We start from the raw sequence: 27,435 nt of genomic DNA on the forward strand, positions 1-27,435 counted from the left end.
TATTATACAGTCATCAGATGGTTTGTTTTTCATTATTGACCTGTGGAACATTACTCTGATAGCATTTTTAAATGTGAATAACACTTACACTTTTTATAATACAATGTTCCACCAGTTGCGACATAGTCACGTATACAAATAGTGATCCAATACTGTCAAATGTTTTTTATTCCAGTCTTTGATCACAATATCAGTTCTTTTGACGATGACCAGTTTCAGTACGTAATGACATCCTAAGATCTTTTTTACGCCTTATCACTTTAGGACATGGTGTAGAAAAGATCTGAGGATGGTCATTACATACTGAAACCGGTCATCGTCAAAAGAATTGATATTGTGATCAAAGACTGGAATAAAAAACATTTAATACAATGTTTGTTGATGTCTTCATGTCTATTGCCTTTTGTATTTACAGAACACTTTTAAAGATAAATCATCAAAAAAACTGATTTCATGGGCACTAAGCCAATATAATACATTTATTTACACAACTGTGAGTGCTGCTACATTTATTCGGATACTGAAACATGTTTTTGACACACATTTATTCATACAAAAAATGAATTTTAAAAATAGCCATTTAATGGCTCAGTCATTGATGTGTATATAAATTAACAACAAATATTTACATTTTCTTACTATATAATGATAACTTGTGATATAAAAATAAGTTTTTGGTATATTGTGAAACTTATATGTTCTGTGGCATCAGTCAGATATTATAGAAGATGATATTATACAATGTTTAAATTTTAAATACAGTATGCATTTGTTGTGCTGTATTACACTTAAAACTGAAATACTTTTCAACTATCAGACATCATGATTGTATTTTAGGCATCAAACCCTGAGATAAATTCTATTGCATTACTTATGATGTTTGATGGTGATTGATACTACTGCACTAAATGATACTGTAAACTCAGTGATAAAAATATTTAATGATGATATAAATAGAATGAGTTATTTACAGAGTGAAATTATGTTCTATTATCTCTGTTCGCTACAGATTATTTACACTGATAATCTGATTAATCCAACCAATGAAGGAGGAAACTTTCACATAGACACCTGGGACATCAGCTCGGCCACATCCAAATCCCCAAGATACCAAACCTGCTAGTTCATAAAATCCATCATCTTGACAAACCAGTGGCCCACCTCCATCTCCCTACAAGACAGAGAAATGAAACAAATAACTTTTCATTGTAAATACTAAACAGACCCACATGGCAGATTATAAGATTACATTAGTCTGGAAAAAAAATAATGAAATAAGTGAGTAGTAACAAATTTTTCCTGTTGTTAATTTTGGAGGTAAATTAGGCATAATGTCTTTTTGATATTTAGACTTGTCTTTTGAGCAGTTTGGTTAATGGTCATCTTGCTTGTGTGTCCCTGGAGACTAAATTGTGCTGGCACTGCAGCTCAGTTAGAATGGGGGTTGTGTTGGGTGGATTGGATGAGGGTCGGAAGGAGGTGAGGAGTGGAGGGATGGATGGATGGCAGGAACAGAAAGCAGGCATATGAGATAAGGCTGTGCCATTGGTGAGATTTCTCTCGCATAGGCAGGGGGAGTTGGCTGTTGAAAGTGAATTAGGAGGGGAAATAGAACACAGGAAGAGAGAGTCTACAGTGAGGAGGATGTGAGTATAGAATGAATGGTTTGGGGGTCATGAAGACAGAGGTGGAAGTGGGTAGATGAGAGGGATAGGGTAAATTAAGGCCGGGAAGATTACAGGATCAAATGATTTGTCGCAAGGACAGTTCTTATATATGTAATTCAGAGGAACTGTGGTCGGGGGAGAGGGGGTGATCCACATGGTGGGGGCCTACTGAAGATGAACTTGGTATGGTCAGCAGCATGTTCCACCACTGGGTGGTCGACTCTGCTTTTGGTCACATTCATGCATTCAGGTGGACAGCATGTTGATGGTCACTTCCACATAAAATACCGTGCAGACGTTACAGCGAGCTGGTGTACATTGTGATTACTTCCACTGATGGACTTGTGTCTGATAGGATAGGATAGGATATGCCTGTGATGAGAGATGGAGCATAGTGTGCTTGTTGGGTGCAATGAACAAGTCTTTCATCTTGGTCAAGGGAAGATAATGTTAATTTAAAGTATGTGTATATAGATGTCTGCCTCTCATGCATGTCATCCTGTGATATGAATCAACTAGGAAAGAAGCTAGTAAGTCTCATTCTCATCTTGATGGCCAATCATCTCATTTAAAACTCAAAGTTTGTCCTTTTTTACATGTCTATAATACCATTGTTTTTTCAGTTTCAGCATCTGGTTATTAATGTGTCAATCCCATGTGAACAGAACAAGCTGTGCAAAATCTAGAGATCAGAGAGCATTTTTTTTAATATACACAAAAACCTCTCCTTCCAAGCATCCTAGTTGCAGGACTAATTATTTGCACAGTACACGAAGCATTTTTAGTGCAGATAATTTTTCTATGCCCATCTGATTAGACTGTCAGTTTAGTGGTGTGTGTGTGTGTGTGTGTGTGTGTGTGTGTGTGTGTGTGTGTGTGTGTGTGTGTGTGTGTGAACATGAAATTCTGAACATAACTTGAAGATAAGGTGGTAGATCAACGGTATGGTGTGACAAGGCACCTTTTCCTTGATAAAACGTTTCGGCATTGGTTGTTCCTGACATTATGCCACTTGCAGGGCACATAGGGTAGGCTTTACAACCACTCACATGGGTAACAGTGAAGGGAAAACTGAACAAAATAGTGTGTTTGTGAAATATTTTACAGTTGTTGAATCAGTGGTAGCCATCTACTCTGTGGGGATGGAGGGAGCGCATTAGAAAGGGTTTTACATAGCTTTGTTTGTTATCTGATAAGTAGACATTTGGTAGAAGAATCATAAATTTAAAGAACTTTTACCAATTAAAAACTTATTATTTTTCTGCAATATGTGCTAAATTTGCAGAACTGTTAAATATGTATGTCCAGTTTGCAAACAGTTTAGTTGAAAACTGAAATCTCATTTCTTTAAATTTTGGTTTGTAGATGTTTCCTAAACCTGCTACTACTTGCCACGTCTGCCTCTGCTACTACTTGCCACGTCTGCCTTGTGTAATGTGAACAACATAGCCATGTTTTTCCTCAGTTATTCTGTAAACAACTTTGAGCTAACTATCAAGAGTCTTATATGACTAGTTCCTCATCAGTAGTCTGCCACTGGGTAAGTCAGTATATTTGCAACACTGAAATATAATTGGAGAACAGAATGAGATATTTGACTCATAGCTTCACATAGACTATTTTTTGACAAAACAGATCTTACCTGACATGCATCGTTTCCTTCTTCTCCACCAGCACAAAAACTGCTTGCTGGAAGGATAAAGATTTTTTCTGTAACTGCATTGATTTTTCTTATACATTCTGCATCACTCACAATAGGTATTTCAGCTTCTCGGACTCTCAGTGGGATAGGACCAGCTGAAACAATAAATTTTTATTATTCAGTTTACATTATGAAACTGAAAAAGAGTTACAGGAAACTAAGTGGGTTGAAATAATGAACTCCTTTGGACTACATATATTTTTTTTCTGCAAGCCTTCAAAAACAAGTATTATATGGTCTATTTTGTTTTATTTTCCCACCCCAAAGAGCTTATTTAATCACTCTTGTCCAAAGTAGTGTATATTTCTTCTTGTTTATCTTGATTGTATTCTTGAAGAAAGATTATCCTTGTACAGTTGAACAATATTTGTGTCAGGTTCTGCAGCTGATATTTCTCCTGGTTCAGTGTCTTCTCAGTTCATTCTGGAATGCAGCAGCTCCACTTACATGGATTTTGTCTGTTATCTGTAGAAGAACTTCTTAGAACTTCTTCCCATCACTACTTATTGCATGTAACGTGATATGCAGATTTGAGACAGATAATAGCATTATTTATGGGGAATATGTAAAATGCTTAGAAGCACAGAACATAGTGCCAATGAAAATTTACTGCCATTTATAGTGATGTAAAACCCAGATGTCATTAATAAGTTGACGTTGCATTGTCGAAGCACGTAAGTTTTGGTTGGTCAGTGGAAAGTCTTATGGTGATTGTAATGGATGTCCGTACCTCATCAGTGAGGATCACTGAGGGAAAGTCATAGTGGCAAACTGTTACATTAAAGGTACTAAATGTAGCAGTGTGAAAATATCAATTCTTGTAATTGCAATGGACCTTTCAGAACAAGTTGTGTTAGGTGTTGCGTATGGGTGTGTTTGATAATTGACAATCCTTACCTACAGATAACTTAAGGTGAGTGCCATTAAAATAGAGAAAAAAAGTTTTATATATTGTAGCTGGGGTTGCATAGGGAGGTGTTTTGACCATCCATATTACAATTCTCATCTTATTCCCAATTATTTCTATCTTTTGTTGCACCTATCAAAGTTATTGTTGGATCAACATTTTCACATAATGATGAAGTGATGAGGTATGTGTTATGCTCTAGTTCCAAGCCATGATGGCAAACTTCTGTGAGGCAGAAATACAGAAATTCATCTCAGTGTACAAAAAGCATCTCAATTGTGACTGTGCTGAGAGGTAGCTCAACAATTCCTGCATCTGTTGCAATAAATATTCCCAACAAACAATGTTTCCTTTTTGTTTGCAGTCCTAAGGAAACTTGTTTCCAGGACAATTCTAGAATTAAAAAGTACATGAGAGTTAGGCTTGGCAACATTATTCAAAGTTTCTGATTGAATCTGTATCTCAATGTATATTCCTAATGTGGGAAGTTGAAATATTACTAAGTTTCTCAATTCAGTCAGCATTAATTTTCACTATGTTTATGAAATGAACGTGACAATAAATACTTTATTACTGTATTGCTTCAAACACAACTTGTTGTGAGAAGCACACACATCTCACTAGATACTTCTTACAAAGTTATATACTCACTCTCTCCCATATATCCATATCCCGTGACAGTGCAGCGCTTTCCAGCTGCTTGACTAACTCCTCTGGCAGGCAAGCAGACTAGACACACACCATCCTTGAGCTCAGCTTGTCCATGTAACTTCAGCAATGCTATGTCATTATCCAGGGTTTGGCTGTTATGGTTGTGATGGATGTATGTTGTTGCTACACGCAATGTCTGTGCACCTGGGCTTCCATATTTACGTGTCAAATCATGGTCACCAACACGCACGTAGATAGCATCACCAGATCTCACAATACTGGAATGAAAATGAACTGTACTGTGAAGTTTGATACCAGAATTCAACAACTAAATTTATTATTGAAGTTACTAAAGAGCTAATTGGATATGGCAGTGAATAAGGCATGATGTCTTAGTTCATTTATTCAATTGGAAATGATAACTATGTACCTTAACAACAACCTGTGCATCTATAACAAGTGATTTGCATGAAGCATACAGCAATTTTTAGAATTAGATCATGGCAAGCTGTCTTTCAAAAAAGCCTTGGACACTCAGTCCTATATGCAGTAAATCCATGGATCAAATTCTCCATCCTGCCTGATGTTGAAACTACAGGCAATATACCAACAATGTTAAATTGTGCATTTAAATTCACACTCTTGCATGAGGAGCCTGTTACTGTACCACTGTACCATCATTTGACCATCATACAAACTCACATACTGATGATACTCTCATATGGAAAAAACAGTTCTGACTATTCAATGCAAACAAGGCACAACATCATGATAGAATTCTACTTAATTTTACTTTGAATACGCTGTGAAAAAAGACCCTTTATTAAATAATATTTACTAACAATCTCTTGTGCAGTGAATAATACTTTGTAACTGTAAAAGAGGATGTCATGACAACACGTGGACCCCTTTCACCTTGGGGTCTCGGTGATCTGTCTTTCCTTTCTGTCATTTCTTGACTTATCCTTCTTTTCTCAATGAGAAAGCAGCTGATAGTTCCAAAACTTAGGAATAGTTTTTTTCCACTTTTAAATTTATCTTTTGACAGTTCTGGAACTTCACCTCCTGAAGATAATTTACAGCCAGATCATACTATCTGTTTATGACACAAAGATTAGTGGGATATAAATATAAGGATTACCTTCACAAATATACTCTTGACTCATAAATGTTTGGAAAATAGATCCCACTAATTATACAGTGCACAGTATAACACAGAGGTATTTGTCAGAAAAGATGCGAGCAAATGTTCAACAGAAACAAAAGTAACATTGAGTGTGACTGAGGAAAGCTTTACAGCACTCCTGATGTTCTCCACCCACTTAAAGAATTTATCAGATGGGATTAGCAGCACTCTCAGGTAGCTTGTAGCTAATGCTGTTCTCTCTAGGAAAATATTGTCACTGAATGATAGTAAGGAAATGCTGAATAACTTAGCAATATTTCCATTTAGTATATTGAATGGCAACTTCCTTAAATGTGAATAAATGAAAGATAATACCCTTAACAAACAGAAAAAATATTGATAATATCTGATCACCAGATCATAACTTCTGAAGCCCTTCACATTGTTAAAATACCTAAGATAATATTACAAAGCAATATGAGATAAGATGCACACATGAAATTAGCAGCAGAGAAGGTGAATGGAAGGCTTAGATCTACTGGTGTGGTACTGGGAAAGTGTGAGGCATCTGTAATGAAAATAGCATATTATGTGCTAGTGTGACCAAGTATAGAATGCTGCTTCAGTATTTGGTGTTCTTATCACATAGACATGATACACGTATCAAATTCATAGACATGCTGCTAGGATAAAAACATGTTGGTACACCTCATATGAAAGTGTAACGAAAATACTCATATAATTTTATTGGGAATATTTGGATGAAGCATAGCTTCATTATTGCAAAACCCTATTGGGAAATTTTTGATAACCAATGTACAAGGCAGATTGTATGGCAGTTCTATTATCTCCATGCTTTATCTTGTGAGGAGACCTTGAGAATGATATAAGAGGGATTATGTTGCATGCAGAGGCACGGGACGGTTTTTTCTTTTCCTTTCTGTTCCCTACCTGAATTGAATATGACAAAAATTCTAATATTGATACTGCTATCTAGATTGCTGTTATGTTCAAAAGGACCAATTTTTTGTGTATTCTAATATTGTATTGTATTGTGTATTCTAGTATTGATAGTGCTATCTAGATTGCTGTTATGTTCAAAATGACCAATTTTTTGTGTATAGACATTCATCCTAAAGCTTAAAAAATGTTAGCACCAGTGAAACATTGTTGTAGTTTGTATTGGAGTGAGTAAAGCTGGTGTAACCTTCTTAAGATTGTGCACATATATAGTTTCATTGACAAATATTTAAGATGAATTAAAAATTACTTTGCTAATGAAAGTCATTGTCACAACCAGTTTTGTAAACCAAAACTGGTCCACAAGATAACTATATACTTTATAAAATCTGAAGTTTACATTATTATTGATGAATATGATAGTGTTTTACCAAGCAGTGACAGAACAATCCAGTAACACCACTATCAATAAAAATATGCATCCATTTCTCAGTAGAATTACCAATGATTTTTGATAATGAATACTAACACTAATAATACTATACCCTATGTGTACTATACATTCTGACAAAGATTACCATCAGTTTATTGACATAATTTTTGACAGGAAATATGCACTTTCATGTATACACAGTTAATTTTGAAAATGTGCTCCACAGAATGACACATATTTCATATTATCTTTGTATCAAGAATTTATTATTGTAATGTATTGGTATATGTATAAGGAAAACCAGGTATGTAATCCTTTTACTTTTATGGATTTTCATACAAATATAAATAATATATAAAATGCATATTAGAACCATCAGTTGTTTTTATTTTAAACCGAAATTCTACCAGTTTCTGTCTTGGACTGTCATCACAGATGAAGGTTTAAAATGGTTTAAGCCACCATATTGTGCTAGTCATTACTTAAAACGTGCAGTGCATTACATGAATATAAATATATGACATAGGACTTTAAAAGCAAACATCCAAATACAAATTGTATACAGAGACTATGTAATTGAAAACTAAAAAATTCTTATTTTTTATTTCAAAGACATAATTTTATGTTGTTAAAGATTGCTACCATCTGGTGGCACTTCAAAACATGATGTTTTCCATTTATTGTCTCATAAATGTTTCCTATGAGATGTCAACAAGACACAACATGAAAACATTTCATACATGTCCAATGTAAAGGGTGATTATAATTGAAGTTAAACTTTGAAAACGCTGTAGAAATAACACCTCTGATCAGAATGACATCAAATTGCAATGGAATATTATCAAAGAAGTGGGAAAAGGTATGGCAGAAGAAAAAAAATTGCGTGAAAATTGATCAATAGATGGTGCTGTATGTGTCAGAATACATAAATGAAAAAAACCTGTCATACGCATGACCCACTGAAGCTGGCATAAACATGCCGGATACATGGTTTTTCCTCCTTTCGTGTCTGTGACATTCACCATGACTTGTCTCAATGCTGGATCGTGCTCTGCTTGCAAAAATGTATTACAAGAATGATGACACTGTGCATACATCACTCTGCAGAAGTTCTGGACACTGTAGGGTTTTAAAAAAAGGCATTGGTCCGATGACTACTGTGGGTCTGGAGGAAATGATTCAGAAATTCGAAAAGACAGGTTCTCTTGGTGTGCAATCTGGTAGAGGGAGGAAACAAATTGATTCAATGTCAGTGGAAGCAAAGGCCACAGCAATGCAGGAGGAGACGAGTGGTGGTGTGCAAACATGTAGTGCACAGAGAGTTGCCTGAACATTGGAAATACCCGTGACCACAGTGCGTAAAATCCTGCAAAACATCCTTCTTTGCTATCCATTCAAAATTACACATGTGCACAAGTTGCTTCCTGTTGACCTGCCAACAAGAGAGACCATTGCTTTAGAATTTCTTGCTTGCATGGAAGTGGACAATGATTGGCCGTGGAATATTTTATGGACAGACAAAGCCCACTTTCATCCGACAGGATATGTCAATACACAGAATTGTCAAATATAGGCAATGGAAAATCCACACGCAAATCAACTAGTACCACTTCATCCTGAAAAGGACACTGTATGGTGTGAGTTTAGGGCATCATTTAACATAGGGTCATATTTTTTCGAAGAAACAGGTGCTACCATTCCTGTTACCTGTACTGTCACTGGTAAGCGCTATGCGTGTCTTTTGTGCAACCATGTCATTCCATCTCGCCAACAGCATGGATGTGTGGATGGGAACATTTTTATTCAAGATGGCACACTTCTGCACATTGCAATTCCAGTTACGCAGCTGCTGAAGTGCCGCTTCAGAAATGCTAGAATTATCAGCCACCATTTCCCTACAGCCTGACTGTCCTGATCATCTGATCTTAATCCATGTGACTTCTAGCTGTGGGGCCATCTGAAAGATGTTGTGTTCAGTGTTCTGCTTACAAACTTGGCAGCATTGAAGGCACGCATTACGCAACATATTCTGAATGTGACCCTGTAAACACTTTGAGCAGTTGTGGAACATGCTGTTTTTCGATTTCAACTTGTTGCGAAAATGTTGAACAGCACAGTGAACATGTTTTGCACCAGTCACACAGAAATCAATAACCCAATTTGATTTTGACAGATGCTTTTTATGCAGTTTTTGGCATCAGGACAATTAAAAACTGGTGTGAGTGATGCTTTTTATGTGGTTTTTGGTCTAAGGACAATTAAAAACCAATTTTTCCCATCTGATATGGTATGACCTTGCCGTGGCGGATGGACTTACATAACTTATAGTATCACACCTGTACACCCCTGCACACTGAGTAGTGCAGTTTTTTCAACATCAAACGTACACCTTAGGCATTGTTGTATGATTCATTTGTCATTTGTAATTGACTACTACTAAATTATGATGCTTACAGTGGCATCTTTTGCTGCATTTTGTAACTATTTATTTTTCTTCTGCCATATGTTTTCCCCTTCCCCGATAATATTCCATTGCAATTTGATGTCATTCTGACCAGTGGTGTTATTTCTACAGCAGTTTGAAAGTGTAACTTTAATTATAATCACCCTGTATTTTATTTGTAACTACTGGGCACTCAGCTATTGTGTTATTGTATGACAAAGAGGGTACCGTGGAATGTCATCTCTATAAGGTATGTTTACCTTGAATTTGCAGTTTCTGTTGGTTTGACATTAGAATTTTTCATAACTGTACCTCCATATACATTACAGTTGTATCCAATTAATGTGAACACTCTACAGCACGGATTGGTTTAGAAAAAAAATTTTCTATGCATATGGTCTGAAGATGGTGGTTTAATTATGCTGAAACTAGTAATCATTGTGTATTTTTCTGCAAAGTGGGCAAATAAACTTCTCTTATAAGAACAACAACTTTGTCTGTATATTTCATACATAGAATATACACATGTCTGTAGCAACACTGTCCACATTGGCTATGTGTATTATTATCCACAGCATCCTTGCCATACAATAATATGTTGAACATTAAATCATTCACCAGTTTAATTTTTGGCGAAGCACCTTCAAATCAAGTTGGGGGAACCACACATTTTCATATTCCTAGAACTCATTCCATATTATTGTAGAATGACACTGCCTTACCACCACATTTTTAGCATGTATTATATTATTGTGTATCAGTTTTATATTAGGTACTTGTTATAAATGTTAAGCTGAATCATATACACTAAAGAAGATTAGCATATTCATGTTCTGGATACTTTGTCCATTTGAAGTGCAAATGGGAATAATTTTACCATTCACCTATATATTATGGATAACCTTCAAGATATATAGACACAATGAACAGTGTGACAGAAGTTAGATACATTTTATGAGCTGTAAGTAGGCTGTTTATGTTTTCTCTATGTAAGTAGGCTGTTTATGTTATCTCTATGTAAGTAGGCTGTTTAGGTTTTTTTTTTTGGTAACGCCACCTCTGTATGAAAATCACTGGCTGTGCTCTGTGCAATCTGTGTCTGCTTTGCATTGTTGTAATACTCGCCATTGTAGTGTTAGGCAGCTGGCTGTGAACAGCGCGTAGCATTGGGCAGTTGGAGGTGAGCCGCCAGCAGTGGTGGATGTGGGGAGAGAGATGGCGGAGTTTTGTAATTTGTCATGAACTGATATATATTATGACTTGTGATGATATTAAGGTAAATACATTGTTTGCTCTCTATTAATATCTTTCATTTGCTAACTACCCCTATCAGCAGTTAGTGCCTTCAGTAGTTTGAATCTTTTATTTAGCTGGCAGTAGTGGCGCTCGCTGTATTGCAGTAGCTTGAGCAGCGAAGATTTTTGTGAGGTAAGTGATTTGTGAAAGGTATAGTTTAATGTTTGTCAGGGCCATTCTTTAGTAGGGAATTTTGAAAGTCAGATTGCGTTGCGCTAAAAATATTGTGTGTCAGGTTAAGCACAGTCCTGTATAATTGTTCAAAGGGGACGTTTCATATGTCGACCCTTAGCCTAGGATACCTCACTGGAATCTTCTGATTTTTTCTTGTAGTTTGTGTATTTAGTGTAGCTTTTGTTTATTGCTAGCGCGTAATTGTAGAGAGAATTTCCTTTGTAGTTGCAGTCTTTCATTGTTGTATAGTAAAACAGTTGTGGCATGCATGTAGATTTGCACCAAGTATTTTGCAGCTGCGCTTGCAATTAACTAGATATTATTTGAGTGCTATGTTAATGTGTTCTCTTATTTTTGATCTTCAAATTCTGTTTTTCTGTGTTGTCGTGTGAAATACTGTGACAATAATGGCGTGTGAAAAACGTAACACTAGGCTCCAAACTAAACTGAGAAATAATAGTGATGACGAGCGTAGCTTATCAGCGCCGCCGAGTAATGAATTTACTAATGTTCAAAGTAGTAATTTGGTAACTGTGCACAGGGAAATGGAGCGGGCGTCAAACAATGGCGTGGACAGTGAAACAATTAGTGAAGAGGGAAGCATTATCGATCGACCGGTCGGCAATAGCTCGCCTCAGGAAGCCGAAATGACACGACACGATCTCGCAAATACTGTAGATTCAGGTTTTGGATCCTCACCGTTTTCTCAAATAAGTCAAGACACATTTTCAGCTTGTCAAAATGTGAATGTTGCCGGTGCAAATGCACTGCCGAAAAGAGTAGAGGAACAGATTCCAGACACTAATGCATTGTTATTACAATTAATACAACAAATGGGACAGACACAGCAAAAGCTTCAAAAGTTAGACACAGTGGAACAAAATCTTAAAAAGTTAGACACAATGGAACAACACCAGAGACAAACACAGCAACAGTTAGACACAGTGGAACAAAATCTCAAAAAGTTAGACTCATTGGAACAAACTCTCGAACAAACACGTGAGGATTTAACTGCTGAGTTACATAACATTGAATCGAAATGTCAAAAAGTCTGTAATGACGTAAAAACTCAAATTTGTGAGCATTTTCAACCTATTTTTTCGCGTCATGAAAATGCATTACAGAATCACGAAGCAGCCATAAAAGAACTGCAAACTATTGTTCATGAAAATCACAACACCTTGCAAGCTAAAATTGACGCAGTTGCATCTACCGATTCGGTTACACAACTTGCAAAAAGTCAAGAAAACTTAAAAGACACAGTAGATACGATTTCAACACAAATGGACACTCTGAAACTTGGTTCAGAAAAACACACTGAGGAAATAAGTACACTATCGGATAAAGTAGCCGAACTTTCAGATCAGTTCACTAACTTATCTACAAAGGTAGATGATGATCTGAATGACACAACACCTGTAGCCTTCACTGACACAGAAGAGTACGAACAAATTAGGAAATTCAAACAAAATCAGAATCGAATTAATACACAACACCAAAGAGAAATCCGGGAAGTACAAGATCAGCTGACACAGGTAATACAAGAATTACGTATTTCAGAGAACACTCGCGCTCCAACACGGGAAGAGGGACTTAGAAACACGGAAAAGCTGCAAAATAATAACACAGGGCATTTCGGAAGTAATGAAAGAAATTGGGAATGTGCACCGAATTTTGAGATGGAACGGCCGACACGACCTAACAATGACCGATATGCGACTCGCCGACATGATGATTTTGACTATAAGCTGTTCATTACTACACGTAAATTCAAAACATTTAAGAATTCAGGCAACGACATTCATCCACAAGCATGGCTCCATCAATTCTCTCATTGTTTTCCTCCCAACTGGTCGTTAGAACACAGATTAGAATTTATGTGTGGCTACTTAGAGAATGAACCAGCTGTAAGAATGCGATCGGTCATTCACGATTGTCACAGTGAAGGAGAATTTTATCATGCCTTCCTCTCAGCATATTGGTCTCAAGCCACACAAGACCGCGTAAAACATGGCATCATAATGATGAAACATTTCGAACAATCTGAATTCCCCAGTCTTGTGAAATATTTTGAAGACATGTTGCACAAGAATCAATATCTTTCAAACCCATACAGCCCCTCAGAACTCATCCGCATTTGCTTACTCAAATTGCCTGAACATTTACGACATATTATTTTAGCAGGACATTGCAAAGATGACATTGAAGCATTTCAGGGTCTGTTACAAGAATTGGAAATTGACACTGATAATCGCGGAACGCGAAAACAAGGACACAACAATTACAGGTCACATCCGTCACAATTCCGTGACGACAGAAGCAATAACTGGACACGACAAGCCTATTCTTACAACGCAAATCGTGACCAAAACAGACACCACCCATATGACAACCACTGGCAGAGTAATAATAGTTACAGAGAAAGATCACCTCTGCGTGGTAATGACTATCACAGAGACAATAAGAGAAACAGACAATATGGAAACCAAAACAATTATTATCAAGGGAGACAAAATAACTTTAGACGCAACGGACCAGTGCGCAGTTACGACTCAGGGAGAAATTCTCCACCATGTGACCGACAAGAAAGAAACTACGGAACCTACCGACATGACGACAGACGATATACTCGTAACGACAGGCCTGAATTGCATCAGAACTGGCGGGATTCAAACAGAGCAGGGCCTTCTCGTCAGAGTGAATTTGTAGAAGTTCGGTCTCCTAATCCCAATAACAACGCGCGCCAACAAAGAGACAGACAATGACTCGCACCGCAGGCAGCCGCGTGCGCCGGCTGGCTCAGAGAAAAATAACATAGACGCTAACCTTGAGAAAAGATTTAGCATTCCTTACCGACGTGTAAAACATGACAATTGCTTTGCAGTTGAAAGTCTGCGTACTAGGAAGAGTAAAGGTTTACACCACATTTCACATGTAAAACCGTTTATTGACAGATAATCTGCTTTTTAACTCTGTCTTTGCCATAAAACTTTTCACTTTACATTACTAGTATGCTTTGAAAGACTTAAGAATCTGTTAACATACAACAATGTTTGAAGTTAAATATCCAATCAAGAACCAAGAGAACTTATTTAAACAGAAATGACGAATGCATTGTTATAGTAAACAGACGTCACAGTGTTATTGTGTGTGTACATTCTTGCTTGTTTGTTGCACGATTACGTAACGACTATAAGGCTCACATACTTAGAACATTTACCAATACTGCTAATGAGATTTTAATGCAACATTTTGGTTTATTTGAAAATACATTCTGAATTTAAAGTGCTTTCTGAGAGATATCAGATGACACAGAGGTTAGTTTATGTGACAGCTACACGATTTTTATCACGACGCTACTAATGAGTGACAATTTACAATGTTGCTTTTGCGGTGTATCTGTTTTATATCTGCACAGTCGGCTGAATTCTTCTGGAAAGAAAAACATGTTTTAGTAGTAACTTTTGTGGTATAGCAACAATGAGACAGCCTTTTTCGTGGCACAACATTACGTTACTGTACAGTACTTTCTTCATCACGCCAATAAGCATAATAACTACGATATCTATACGCAAAGCATTTCACTTTTGTTTATCATGAGATAAGTACATTGGCTTCTGCAGAACTTAGCTTTCGGAGGAAAATAACTACGACACTTCCACAGAGATTATCTTACAACAAGATGCACATTTAGCGCTACAGGACACGCATTTCAGTGATCAATTTTATACTTAAAACATTTATTTTTAAAGATTTTTTGAATTACAAAGAAAGTTTTCCGTGATACATTTCATTCCATTGGTGTAATCTGTAACACCTGAGGGTATAATTACATTAATCCTCAGGGGGGTACACGCTTACTTTGTGTACCATGTGTTTGGCAAGCACAAGGAGCCCTAGCTAATATGGTATTTGCTTATACAACTTTACACATCGGTACCATATTTCTCTAACACACAATCTACACAGCTATCTGATCATTTAACTGAGAGAGACAAACATTTATTTTTACTACATCAGTGACACATGTTTACGTAATTACACCGTTGGATAACTTCACACTTACGAAATTGTATTTTGTCTGTACTGTGTGAACTCTTCATATTTTTTTTGGAACCATTGTGATACTATGAGAGCTTTGAATGATGTATTTGGTAAAGGGATTATGATTTTTAAAGTACGTTTGAGGCAGATGACACTTTTGACATGAGCAGAGAATTTTTTTAATTATTGGAGGAAGCTACGACGATTTTGAGATTTGACCGAGGTGTTATGATGTTATTTTTACGACGACGATGTGTATTATGCTGCTGAGGTATGTTTACGATTAATAGGCTGAGGCTATATGAGTTATTTGATTATGCTTCATATTTATAATGACGAAATATTGACGAGTGTCGATGGATATGTATATGTGTAATAAGGTAAGGAGTAATGAATAGTGATTAGGGACTCTGACTTATGGAAAAGGATGTTGGAAACCAAGAATCATACTTTAGAATTATGAAATGTGTGTACATGTGTGAATCATGTGTGAATGTATCACAATGCCACTGAAAATTTTTTTGGACACTGTTATATTCATAGGATTTTCTTTCTACAGATTTGCAATGCTAATTCTTGACCTGCGAAATATTTTTATGTGAGACTGTCACTGTAGCGGAAACTGCTGTCGTAAATATTTCCGTACCGTACACCTGCACGTAATGCGTCGCGGGCACCCACCTGGGCGACAGCCGCCCCCAAAAAAAAAAAAAAAAAAAAAAAAAAAAAAAAAAAAAAAAAAAAAAAAAAAAAAAAAAAAAGCTATTAGCCTTTCAGCGGCACAGGTAAAAAAAAAAAAAGGGGAGGCCATTGTCCGTGCTACTGACATTTTGACATTTCCTTGTTGAAAGCATACTGTGGAGCTCGTAATTTATGATATTTACTGAAATGCCTAATGAAATGACGAGAAATATTTTTACATCTGCACACCTGATTACGACAAGCGTCTTTCTACGAGAGTTGAGAGCTACTGACACGAAATGCCACATAGCTATTGAATGATGTTTTTATGCTTTGGTTTGCGTAATTGCTTATTTCATTTGACATCTGGTTTCCAGCTGTGTTGCAGCATTGCTTTTATAAAATAAAATGCATTTGCTAATGTGAACACTTTCTGTCAACAGATCTATTAAATAATTATTTTATGACCCACATTCTTCGATAAAGGAGCTCTTGGAAAGGAAAGAACAATAAGAAGGGACTAGTAACAGTACCTGGACACATAATTTTCTTTTCAAATACTTGGTAACTTTTTGGCAGAATAACTTCTTGTGGTGCACCACTTTAATTTACATAGACATTAAGATGTGAATATACATTTCCCTTATCTGCATTGTTATCTTTAGTGTACTATTTTTTCTGCTTGAGCTATGTCATGTTTAGATATAAGTTTTTTCTGCTGCTATTTGCCAGGCATAGTGCTACTAAATTTCACTTTGTATTACTCTGTTAAGCTAGTTTTGCTATTGATTTATTTTTATTGTTGCTGCACATTGGCTCATATTAGTTGTAATTTTGCATTTTATCTGTTAATTTAGATTTGCTGCTGCTTGCTTTGCAAATTGGCATTTTTTTTGTCATTGCTGTTTGTGATAATTTGTTATGTGATGCTGCATTGCCTCGTCCCTTAGTTCAGCATCTGAGCTCAGTAGATTTAAGTTAGCTTAAGAGGGGGTAGACTATATAAGAAACTAACTATGATGAATTTATAAGAAATGCATTGAGAAGCTATCAGAAAATGGTCAAAAAAATAAATAAATAAATAAATAAATAAAGGATACTGTACAGTGGAGAAAAACTATTTTTGACAGAGGATGTGAACAGAATACAGAAAGCAGGCTTAGATAGGACTTTTTGGGAATAATGATGAACGAAGGGAGATCTCCATGCAAAATACTGCAGTAAAACAAACCCTGTCCTTTCCTTTTGTGTTATCCCACTATGTGTTTGTATACCCTTGTGTAGTTGTTTTCTTCCTGTCTCGGTGTAGTTTCATAGAATTTTTTTCTTCTTTTAATATTAAGCTACATTCACTATGATGAGGAATACTGTTATCCTCAAATATAATTGGCATTAATAATATGTTATTTACTTTGTAAAGATATTAGACATTATTCATTCTGTTTAAATGCTCGTGTGTGAAGTTGATGTTTCGCACGTTATTCTGATCTTCTATGTATGTACTCATGTCATAATTCCTGTAACACTGATGTATATGTCTATTTCTATTCTTTTGTAAAGCCTGCACTACAATTGTTATCTATATTGTTATGTTTTTAATGATGTATTTTGTACCTTTGTTATTGTATTCTTATGTTATAAAATTGTAATTGTCACCAGTTCATGATATTATTAACTTGTTAGTTACATTTCACTGCACACGTTTCTGTTGGTCATAGTATATGGACAATATGTGAGAAGTAGGGACTGATAGTGTTTGCACGTGTGTTGGTAATTCAGCAAGGGACTGGATAACAGCATTGCTGGTTCTAAGGACAATTAAAAGAAAAACTTTCTGAGTGCACAAGTGGTGGTTTATGGACTTGCTATATTCTCTGCAAGACTCTTCGATGGTGATTGTGCACCTGCACAGTCGCAACAGATGGCTGCTGGCCATTTCTACAAGGACTACAGTGGGTCTACATCTTTGGTGGCCCACCAACGCCATTATTTCTACAAGGACTACAGTGGGTCTGCATCTTTGATGACCCACCAACGCCATTATTTCTACAAGGACTGCAGTGGGGTCTGCACCTCTGGTGGCCCACCAATACCGTAATCTCTACCAGGACTACAGTGGGTCTGTTCTGTGATGACCTACCTACCAATATTCTTCAAAACGTCGAATGACTCTGCTGTGGGTTTGCTATGTTGTGGCCCATTACCTGTCTGCATGTCAAGTCAGCACTGTCTTTCCGTTGGAAGGACAACACTACTTCTTCAAGATTGCATGGAAATCCACTACTTCCGTGTGCATTTTCTTTTACTGCTCAGACTTTGAGAAAAACACTGCTATTCTCCTGTTATGTACGATTAGGACTGTCTTTATGGACTGTGAGACAATTTTAGCTTTTGACCAACATTGTATCAATAAGTGTGTGCATTTGATTTCTTTGTTATTGTAATTATGAAAAATTTTATCAAATCATTATTGGCCACTGCCCAAAAATATTTTGTAAAATTTTTTGTGGGGAGCATGGGGGCTATGTAAGTAGGCTGTTTATGTTTTCTCTATGTAAGTAGGCTGTTTATGTTATCTCTATGTAAGTAGGCTGTTTAGGTTTTTTTTTTGGTAACGCCACCTCTGTATGAAAATCACTGGCTGTGCTCTGTGCAGTCTGTGTCTGCTTTGCATTGTTGTAATACTCGCCATTGTAGTGTTAGGCAGCTGGCTGTGAACAGCGCGTAGCATTGGGCAGTTGGAGGTGAGCCGCCAGCAGTGGTGGATGTGGGGAGAGAGATGGCGGAGTTTTGTAATTTGTCATGAACTGATATATATTATGACTTGTGATGATATTAAGGTAAATACATTGTTTGCTCTCTATTAATATCTTTCATTTGCTAACTACCCCTATCAGTAGTTAGTGCCTTCAGTAGTTTGAATCTTTTATTTAGCTGGCAGTAGTGGCGCTCGCTGTATTGCAGTAGCTTGAGCAGCGAAGATTTTTGTGAGGTAAGTGATTTGTGAAAGGTATAGTTTAATGTTTGTCAGGGCCATTCTTTAGTAGTGAATTTTGAAAGTCAGATTGCGTTGCGCTAAAAATATTGTGTGTCAGGTTAAGCACAGTCCTGTATAATTGTTCAAAGGACGTTTCAGAGCATCATATGAAGAACATGCCTAGCTTTCACATGGAACCAGGAATTTAAAGAACTAAACTATAACAGTCAACATTATCTAGTGATAAATGCATAGTCTGTACTCACTTTGTAACACAGTGTGCAGCTGTAAGAACCCACTGAGTGCCAATGAGTGCTCCACCACAGAGATATTGGTTTAGGGAATTTATGAGAGCGACTTGCCAGCACCATTCACCAGGATCCCCATCCTCTCCACCTACAACTCTACCATGGCGTGCTGTACCCTTCACACCACATACATACTTGCTGTAAACTGGTGGTCTTGTTGTTGAAGTGGTAGTTGTTGCAGCCACACCTATAGGAGAAAATACTGCTTTGCATTTATTGTGATTAGCACTAATTAAAAATGAATACATGTGAGCACACTTCTGTACTAATATCATGTCATCCAATTCCAAAAATGTAAGATAAGCATTATTTAAAGATAAAGATGTGACACAGACATAAGTGTTTAGACAATTTCAAATGATAAAGGTGTGGTGGCAACACGAGGGTCTGTTATTAAGCATTAGGATTCTCATCAGTTATGTTTCCTTCATGCCTATTATGTATTAATGCTAAGTACCGGAAAAGTAGACACTGTTGTGGTCTTCTGTTCGAAGACTGGTTTGCTGCAGCTCTCCACTCTAGTCTATCCTCTACAAGCATCGTCATTACTGCATAACAACTCCAACCTACAGCCACTTGAACTTGCTTACTGTGTTCATCTCTTGGTCTCCCCTTATGATACTTTGATGTCTCAGGATGTGTCCTATCAACCAATCCCTTCCTTTAGTCAAGGTTTGCCACACATTTCTTTTCTCCCTATTTCCATTCATTACCTCCTTAGTAATTAATTGATGTACCCATTTAATTTTCAGTGTTCTTCTGTAGCATCGTATTTCAAATGCTATTAATCTCTTTTTGTCTGAACCACTTATCATCCATGTTTCACTTCCATGTGAGGCTACACTCCACACAAATGCCTTCAGACAAGACTTCCTAACACTTAATTTATATCATATGTTAAAAAATTACAGTTAAAAAAATTCTTGCTATATTTTATATCATCTTTACTTTGGCTATCATCATTATTTTGCTGCCCAAGTAGCAAAATTCATCTATTGCTTTTACTGTCTCATAATTACCTCAACATCACTTGATTTAATCTGACTACTTTCCATTACTCTGATTTTACATTTGTTGATGTTCAACATATATCCTCTTTTCAAGACACTATCCATTGTTAATCTCCTCTTCTAAGTCCTTTCCCATCTCTGTCATAATTACAATGCCATTGGCAAAACTCAAAGGTTTTATTTCTTCTCCCTTGTTTCCTTTACTGTTTGCTCAATGTGCAAACTAAATAACACCAGGTATGGGCTACACCTCTGTCTCACCGTGTTCTCAACTACTGCTTCCCTCTCATGTTCTTTGACTCTTATAACTGCTGTCTGGTTTCTGTATAAGTTGTAAGTAAATGTTTGCTCCCTGTATTTTACTCCTTGTACCTTCAGAATTTCAAAGAGTGTATTCAATTCAAAACTGTAAAAACCTTGCTCTGATCTATAAATGCTGTGAACATTGATTTGCCTTTCGTTAATCTATCTTCTAAGTTAAGTAGCAGGGTCAGTTTTGCCTCTTGTGTACCTACATTTATCCAAAACCCAAATTGGTCTTCCACAAAGCTGAAATTAATCAGATGAGGCCCATATAAACTGAAAGAACCAGGTATTGTTGATAAATCCACGTGGGAACAATGACAATGTTATGAAGAGGCTAGACTGCTACTCACCTTATAAAGGAGATGTTGAGTTGCAGACAGGCATGCATTTGAGCTTTTGGCCAAAAGACCTTCTTCTAAAGTAGAAAACACACTCACAGTCACACAAGCACAACTCGCACACACATAACCACTGTCTCTGGCTGCTGAGGCTGGACTCATACAATCAACTGTGCCTGATGGAAGAAGCAATCCATGGGTGGTGGGAATGAGGAGGCTGGGGTGGGGAGGGGGAAAGATAGCAGCATAGGGGTGGAGAGAAGGTGTAATACTCCTTGTAGGAGTATGCATGGATGTGATGGGGACAGGGTAGGTACTGAATGGGAGGGGGGGAGGGTGGGAGGGGAGCAGAAAAGGAGAGAAGTAGAGTAGGGACAATAGACTAGTGGGGGTGTTGGTCAAATAGAAGGTTTTGTAATGCGGGAGTGGGAGCATGGAAGGGGGTAGGCTGATTCCCACTTCAGCACTACACAACCTTCTGTTCAATTGAAACACCCACTAGTCTATTTTTCCCTCCTCTACATCTCTCCTTCTCTGCTCCCCTCCTGCATCCTCCACCCCCCATCCCACTCACTAACCTAGCAACCCTACCCTGTCCCCATCACTTCCTTCCACACTCCCACAAGCAGCGTTACATGTTCCCCCAGCCCTATCCCGCTATCCCTCCCCCTCCCCACTCGAGCCTCCTCCTTACCCCCAACACCCATGAATTGCTACCTCCATCAGGCACAGTTGGCTGCATGCAGTCCAGCCTCAGCAACTGCTGATATTACACTATACTCCTTAACCCAAAGTCCTTTTCTTCACAGATGTTTGAGACTTGAAAAGGCCTCTGGAACTATGAGGTGCTATTCAAAATTTTCAGGACTGGTGCTGCCATCTGTTAAAAACGTTACCTTTGGACTAATGGTCACCGTCACCCTCAAAGTAGTTCTCATCCGCATGTATACACCGGTCCCAGCTCTTCTGGCACTGGTCAAACGGTTTCTGGAAGTCCTGTTCTTTGAGGGTGTTTGCCACCACCTGTGATGCTTCTTGAATCCTCTCTAGAGTGTCGAACCGATGGCTTTTCAAGTTGAGTTGCAGTTTTGCAAATAGTGTGAAGTTGCAAGGTGCCAATTCTGGTGATTACGGTGGGTAGGGTCCGACCGCCATGTTGTTTTTTGCCAAAAAGGTCCTGGTGAGCAATGACGTGTGACAAGGCGTGTTGTCATGGTGCAGCAGCCAGTTCCTTGACACCAAAGTTCGGGCCGTCATCACCACACGTTTTCACAGGGCCATCACAAAACATCACGGTAGTATGTAGAATTCACTGTTTGGTTGGGTGGGACAAATTCTTTCTGCACAATTCCCTTGGTATCAAAGAATAACGTGATCATGCTCCTCACTTTGCTCTTCATCTGTCTCGCTTTTTTGGATCTTGGACAGCCTGGGCTCTTCCACTGAAATGATTGTACGGCTCATGCTCTGTCCCTGAAACACTTATTGAATCTTTGCAAGGGTCTCTGTAGCACTTTTCCCAAGATTCACACAGAATTTGATACACACATGCTGTTCTGTTTGCAGATCCATCATAAAATCGCCACACACCAAACATAGAGTATTATGGAAATAACTGTGGACACGCAACACGTCCTCCCAACTGAATGCTACTCCGCACACTGACTCATCAGATATGCAGCTCTCGCCACCTAGCAATGCAAAGGTCTACTACTCCTTTGTTCCAGATGGCAGCATCAGCCCCGAAAATTTTGGATTCCACCTCCTATGTAGTTTCATTTGATTAAAGTGCATATGCCTGGGTTCCAAGGAGAATCTCCTATTTCATTTGATGTTGAGGTGCTATTCCAATGCAGCTGGAGAGCCTCCACAATGCTGTTCAAGTTTAGGGGGAGTACCAATGCGTGAATAGAAATTTGGATTGAGGAAGAAGGCATGCTAGGGTAGTCCAAGGAGCTGTGCAAAGCCACTGTGCCAGGGTGCTGTAGTGGTTAATGCATCCACCTAGATAGCAGGAGACTTGGATTCAAATCCTGGCCTTGACACAAATTTTCATTTGCTGCTTCAGTCTGCTTACACACATCATAGATGTTTGAGACTTGAAAAGGTCTCAGGAGCCATATGGTTCACTTGATTTTATGTTCTTCTTCATGTAACTGAATTGCAGTAGCTAATTATTATTTTTTAAAGAGCCTTCAAAATCTTGTAATCTACTATACATTCATTTTGAAATTTATTGACTACATAAACATTCTCACTGCATGTATTCCATTGATTTTACAGTGGGTTAAATATAAAATTTATTTCTTGTTGGAAAACTGGATGATGTTCCCTTGGTACACAAAATTGACTGTTGAGGTTACAAATGCTTCTAGACAGGAGACATTGGCAGATAGAGTGAAATTAAATTTAATAAATCTCCATTTGTGACCATATATACACAGAAACTGCATCCTTGTGAAACTGATAAACAGTATAATTATGGCAAATTGATGTAATTATATTTTTCTAAACAAACATCTACAGAAAATGAAATTAAATTGTAAAGGAATTTGCAGGCAACATTTAACAGATACAAAGACACAAAAAACCACAAGAGAAAGGAAAGAAAAAGAACTCACTTGTTGTATATGGGTTGTGTGGTGCTGGATGGTGTGATGGCCTTAAAGTTGGACGATATGGTTCAACTGCAGTAACAGTATGGTTCTGGTCTGACGAATGCCCTGATTTCTCTTCAATTGTTTCACGGATGAGAGTTTTTGATGCACAGCATTGTGTGCCAGACTTACGGCACTTGAAGAGATCTGTCATTTCTGCATTACCTGCAATATACAAGTTTTTAAATTATATTTATAATATTAGAAACCATAACAATTGAATAAATGCTATTCTTTGAACCCACTGAAGATGCTAGCTATACCAGTACCACAAATTCTAATAAGTTCACAGAGGCCAGTGATATTCTGTTTGAAAAGTGGCTTGAGATGTAATGAATTTTTAGTAATTCGAGATCATCTAGATCTACATGGTTACTCTGCAGTACAAATATAAGTGTTTGATAGGAGGTGCATAGAACCACATTCAGTCCATTTCTCTACCATTTCACTCTCGAACATCATGTGGGAAAAATGAATACCTGTATCTTGCTCTGTGAGCTCTGATTTTTCTTATTTTGTCATGATGGTCATTCCTTCATATGTGGATTGGAACCAACAAAATATTTTGTCATTCTGATGAGAAAGCTGGGGACTAAAATTTCGTGCAAAGACCTCAGCACAATGAAAAATGCCTTTCTTTTAATGGTTGCCACTTTAACTCCACGACACTCTCTCCACTGTTTTGAAATAATACAAAATGAGTGAACTTTTCTGATGTCCTCCATCAGTCCCATTTCGTAAGAATCCAACACTGCAGAGCAGTTTTGGAGAATAGGATGGACAGCTTAGTGGAGGCCATCTGTTTAGTTGAATTGTTGTACCGTCTAAGTATTCAGCCAATAATATGCAGTGTTTGATTCATCTTTCCCACAATGTTTACTCTGTTATGACTCAGTTTCAGTTGTTCACGTTTGTAATCCATAGACACATAGTTACAGAAAGAACCTTTAAATTGATGGTTTATCATGTATCAAATTTTAACAGAATTTTTTTAGTACTCACATGAAAGACATCACACTTTCTATTATAGAGAGTCAAATGTCATGTTTTTTGCACCTTGCAGACATCTTGTCTAAATCATTTTGTAATACATTTGGATCTTTTAATGATTTTACTAGGTGGTAAATGATGGCATCATCTGAAAATAGTATAAGACAGCTACTGAGATTGTCTCCTAAGTAATTTATGTAGATTAACAATAGCTCCCTTGAGTAATGTCAAATAAAACAGGTATCACCAGATGACTTCTCATCAGTTACAACGAACTGTGTTCTTTCTGATAAGAACTCATGAAACCAGTCACATATGTGATATGATATACCACAGGCACACAATTTTATTAGAAGCCTTTTGTGAGGAACAGTGTCAAAAACCTTCTGGAAACCTAGAAATATGGAATCAACTTGAGACCTCCTCTCAATAGCACTCATTACTTTGTGTGAATAAAGAGCCAACTGCACATCACAAGAACACATTTTCTGAGTCCATGCCGGTTCTGTGTATGTTTATGGTATTTTCTTTGAACCATTTCATTTCATAATGTTGGAATACAAAATCCTACAACAAATGTGTCAGTGATGTGGATCTACAATTTAACAGAATATTCATAATTCCTTTCTTGAGTATTGGGGCTATTGGTGTGACCTGTGGAGCTTTCTAGTTTTTGCGTATGGATTTTTCATTTGTGTGCAGTTGTATATGGAGCTGTTTCACCAGCATACTCTGAAAGGAACTTAAATGAGATGCAATCTGGACCAGAAGACTTTTGTTTGTTAAATAACTTAAATCCATTTGTTGTACTGAGGATATCTACTTCTAAGCTGCTCAAGTCAACAGCTATACTTGATTTGAATTCTGGAATATTTAATGCATTTTCTTTGGTGAAAGAATTTTAGAAAACTGAGTTCAGCAATTCAACTTTAGTGGTGATGTCTTCAGTAACATTACCATTGCTATCACAAAGTGACATGATTGTCAGTGTCTCACTGCTGGCATACTTTACATATTAGCACAAGCTCTTTAGATTTTCTGCAAGACTTTGAGACAAAGTTTTGTTGTGGAAACTGTTAAAAGCATCTCACACTCCAGTCTGTGCTAAGTTTTGAGCATATGTATATCACTGTCAGTCTTGGAGATTTTGTGGTCTTTTAAATCTAGCAGCTTGCCTCTTCTGTCCATCACTGGCTGTGCCCATATCCCATCATAGATCATGGTATCACACCATAATTTTGTTATCCTACATTTTAGTGCAGAATTTCTTAAAAAATGTCCTAGCTCGACATAAATTGTCCTGGAGAAACTAATAGTGCTGCCCCAAATATTATATACTGAAGCTCCTAGCATCTGTCAATAAGATGTAGCATATAATGGCAGCTTTTATTTGTAAATTCATTTATTTTTCAAGTCACACATTATATTCTGTAGGTTCCAGTGTAACTGAGAACCCTTAGGGACATAGACACCAAATTTCTGCAACTCACATCTAACAATCTCAACACTAGGAGTAAATTTATACATGGTATGGAATTTGTCAATGGAAATACCTTGTGAGGGGGCAAATTGGTTAAAACATAGGTCTTATATGAATGATGAGCAGAGTTCATACGTCTCTGGAAAAAAGTGAAACATCATCAAGTGCTCTGTTCATTGGCACCAGAGTATAAGATGTGCATATTGAGGGGTCGAAGTGTTAGTGATTTATTTGTCACAGTCATCAGTGATCATATGGTGCACAGAAGGCCCGAGTTTAGATGTGAGCAGTGTTTACAACATTAATTCTAGGGCACAACCAAGTCCCACCAATGAGTTCTTTCTGCTGCTGAACAGCTTTAGCCATTTGAGCAGGGTTGCTTTTTGGGCCTGTGGGAAGCTGGATGGATGTATCAATGGATTTCTGCACATGTTGGGCACAATGTGTCAGTGATGTTTCACTGCTTTCTATAGACAATGTTCTGGATGCTCACATAGTACAGACACACATCAAGATTGATGGATTGTGCGAGCAGCGGTGGCTGACTGCATATCGTTGAGGGACAAAATCTGGGTACACGTCATGCTGCTGTGTCATCAGGGATCATTAGGAAACATCTGCTTGCAGTAAAATTAAGACCACATGTGCCTCTGGCCAAGCTATCACTCAAACAACAACAACAACACCAAGAATGGCATCTCTGATTTCATGAAGAATGGAAAGATTCTCTGTTTTTTCACTGATGAAAGAAAATTCTGTCTGTACGCAAGTAATGGATGTACATATGTATGGGGTAGACATGGTGAAATAACAATTCCAGAGTGCATTTGCACACAACACACAGAGACCATTCCAGGTTTTATGGAGTGGAGGTGCAACTCACAGTCACATTTGGTGTTTCTGCAGGGTAAAATAACCAGTGCCCACTACATTGCACAGGCTGCTATTCCCATGCTACTGCCACTTCTTTGATAGGAAGGTGATGTACTTTTACAGCAGTACAAAGCAAATCCCCATATGTCCACAGCAACAACACATGCTTTTTATGGTGTACAGAAACTGCCCTGGCCAACAAAACCACCAGATCTCTCGCCAGTTGAACATGTATAGCACATGATGAAGTGGGAACTTATTTGCTCTTCAGGTCCTACAAGAACCATTGCTGAATTGCTACAAAGAGCACAAGATGCTTGTAGCAATCTGTCACAGGATGCCATTTGGCACATTTATGACCATTTGCGTGCAAGTATATGCATATGCATTGCCACCAGAAGTGGCTACACTG

At 37.6% G+C, this 27,435-nt stretch overlaps 1 protein-coding gene across 1 annotated transcript in view; it reads right to left on the bottom strand.

Moving 5' to 3' along the window:
* Nucleotides 1-685: 685 nt before the first annotated feature.
* LOC124794226 (protein masquerade) overlaps nucleotides 686-27,435 on the bottom strand; it is a 253,140-nt gene continuing 226,390 nt past the window's right edge. Inside the window, exons 6-10 of the mRNA XM_047258081.1 lie at nucleotides 23,645-23,845; nucleotides 19,328-19,556; nucleotides 4,928-5,205; nucleotides 3,310-3,464; nucleotides 686-1,171 (exon numbers count right to left, since the gene is read on the bottom strand). Coding sequence (XP_047114037.1) covers nucleotides 1,004-1,171; nucleotides 3,310-3,464; nucleotides 4,928-5,205; nucleotides 19,328-19,556; nucleotides 23,645-23,845 — 1,031 coding nt within the window. The 3' untranslated portion in view covers nucleotides 686-1,003. The remainder of the gene's footprint in view (nucleotides 1,172-3,309; nucleotides 3,465-4,927; nucleotides 5,206-19,327; nucleotides 19,557-23,644; nucleotides 23,846-27,435) is intronic.

This window comes from Schistocerca piceifrons, chromosome 1 (assembly GCF_021461385.2).
Source record: "Schistocerca piceifrons isolate TAMUIC-IGC-003096 chromosome 1, iqSchPice1.1, whole genome shotgun sequence".
NCBI lineage: Eukaryota > Metazoa > Arthropoda > Insecta > Orthoptera > Acrididae > Schistocerca > Schistocerca piceifrons.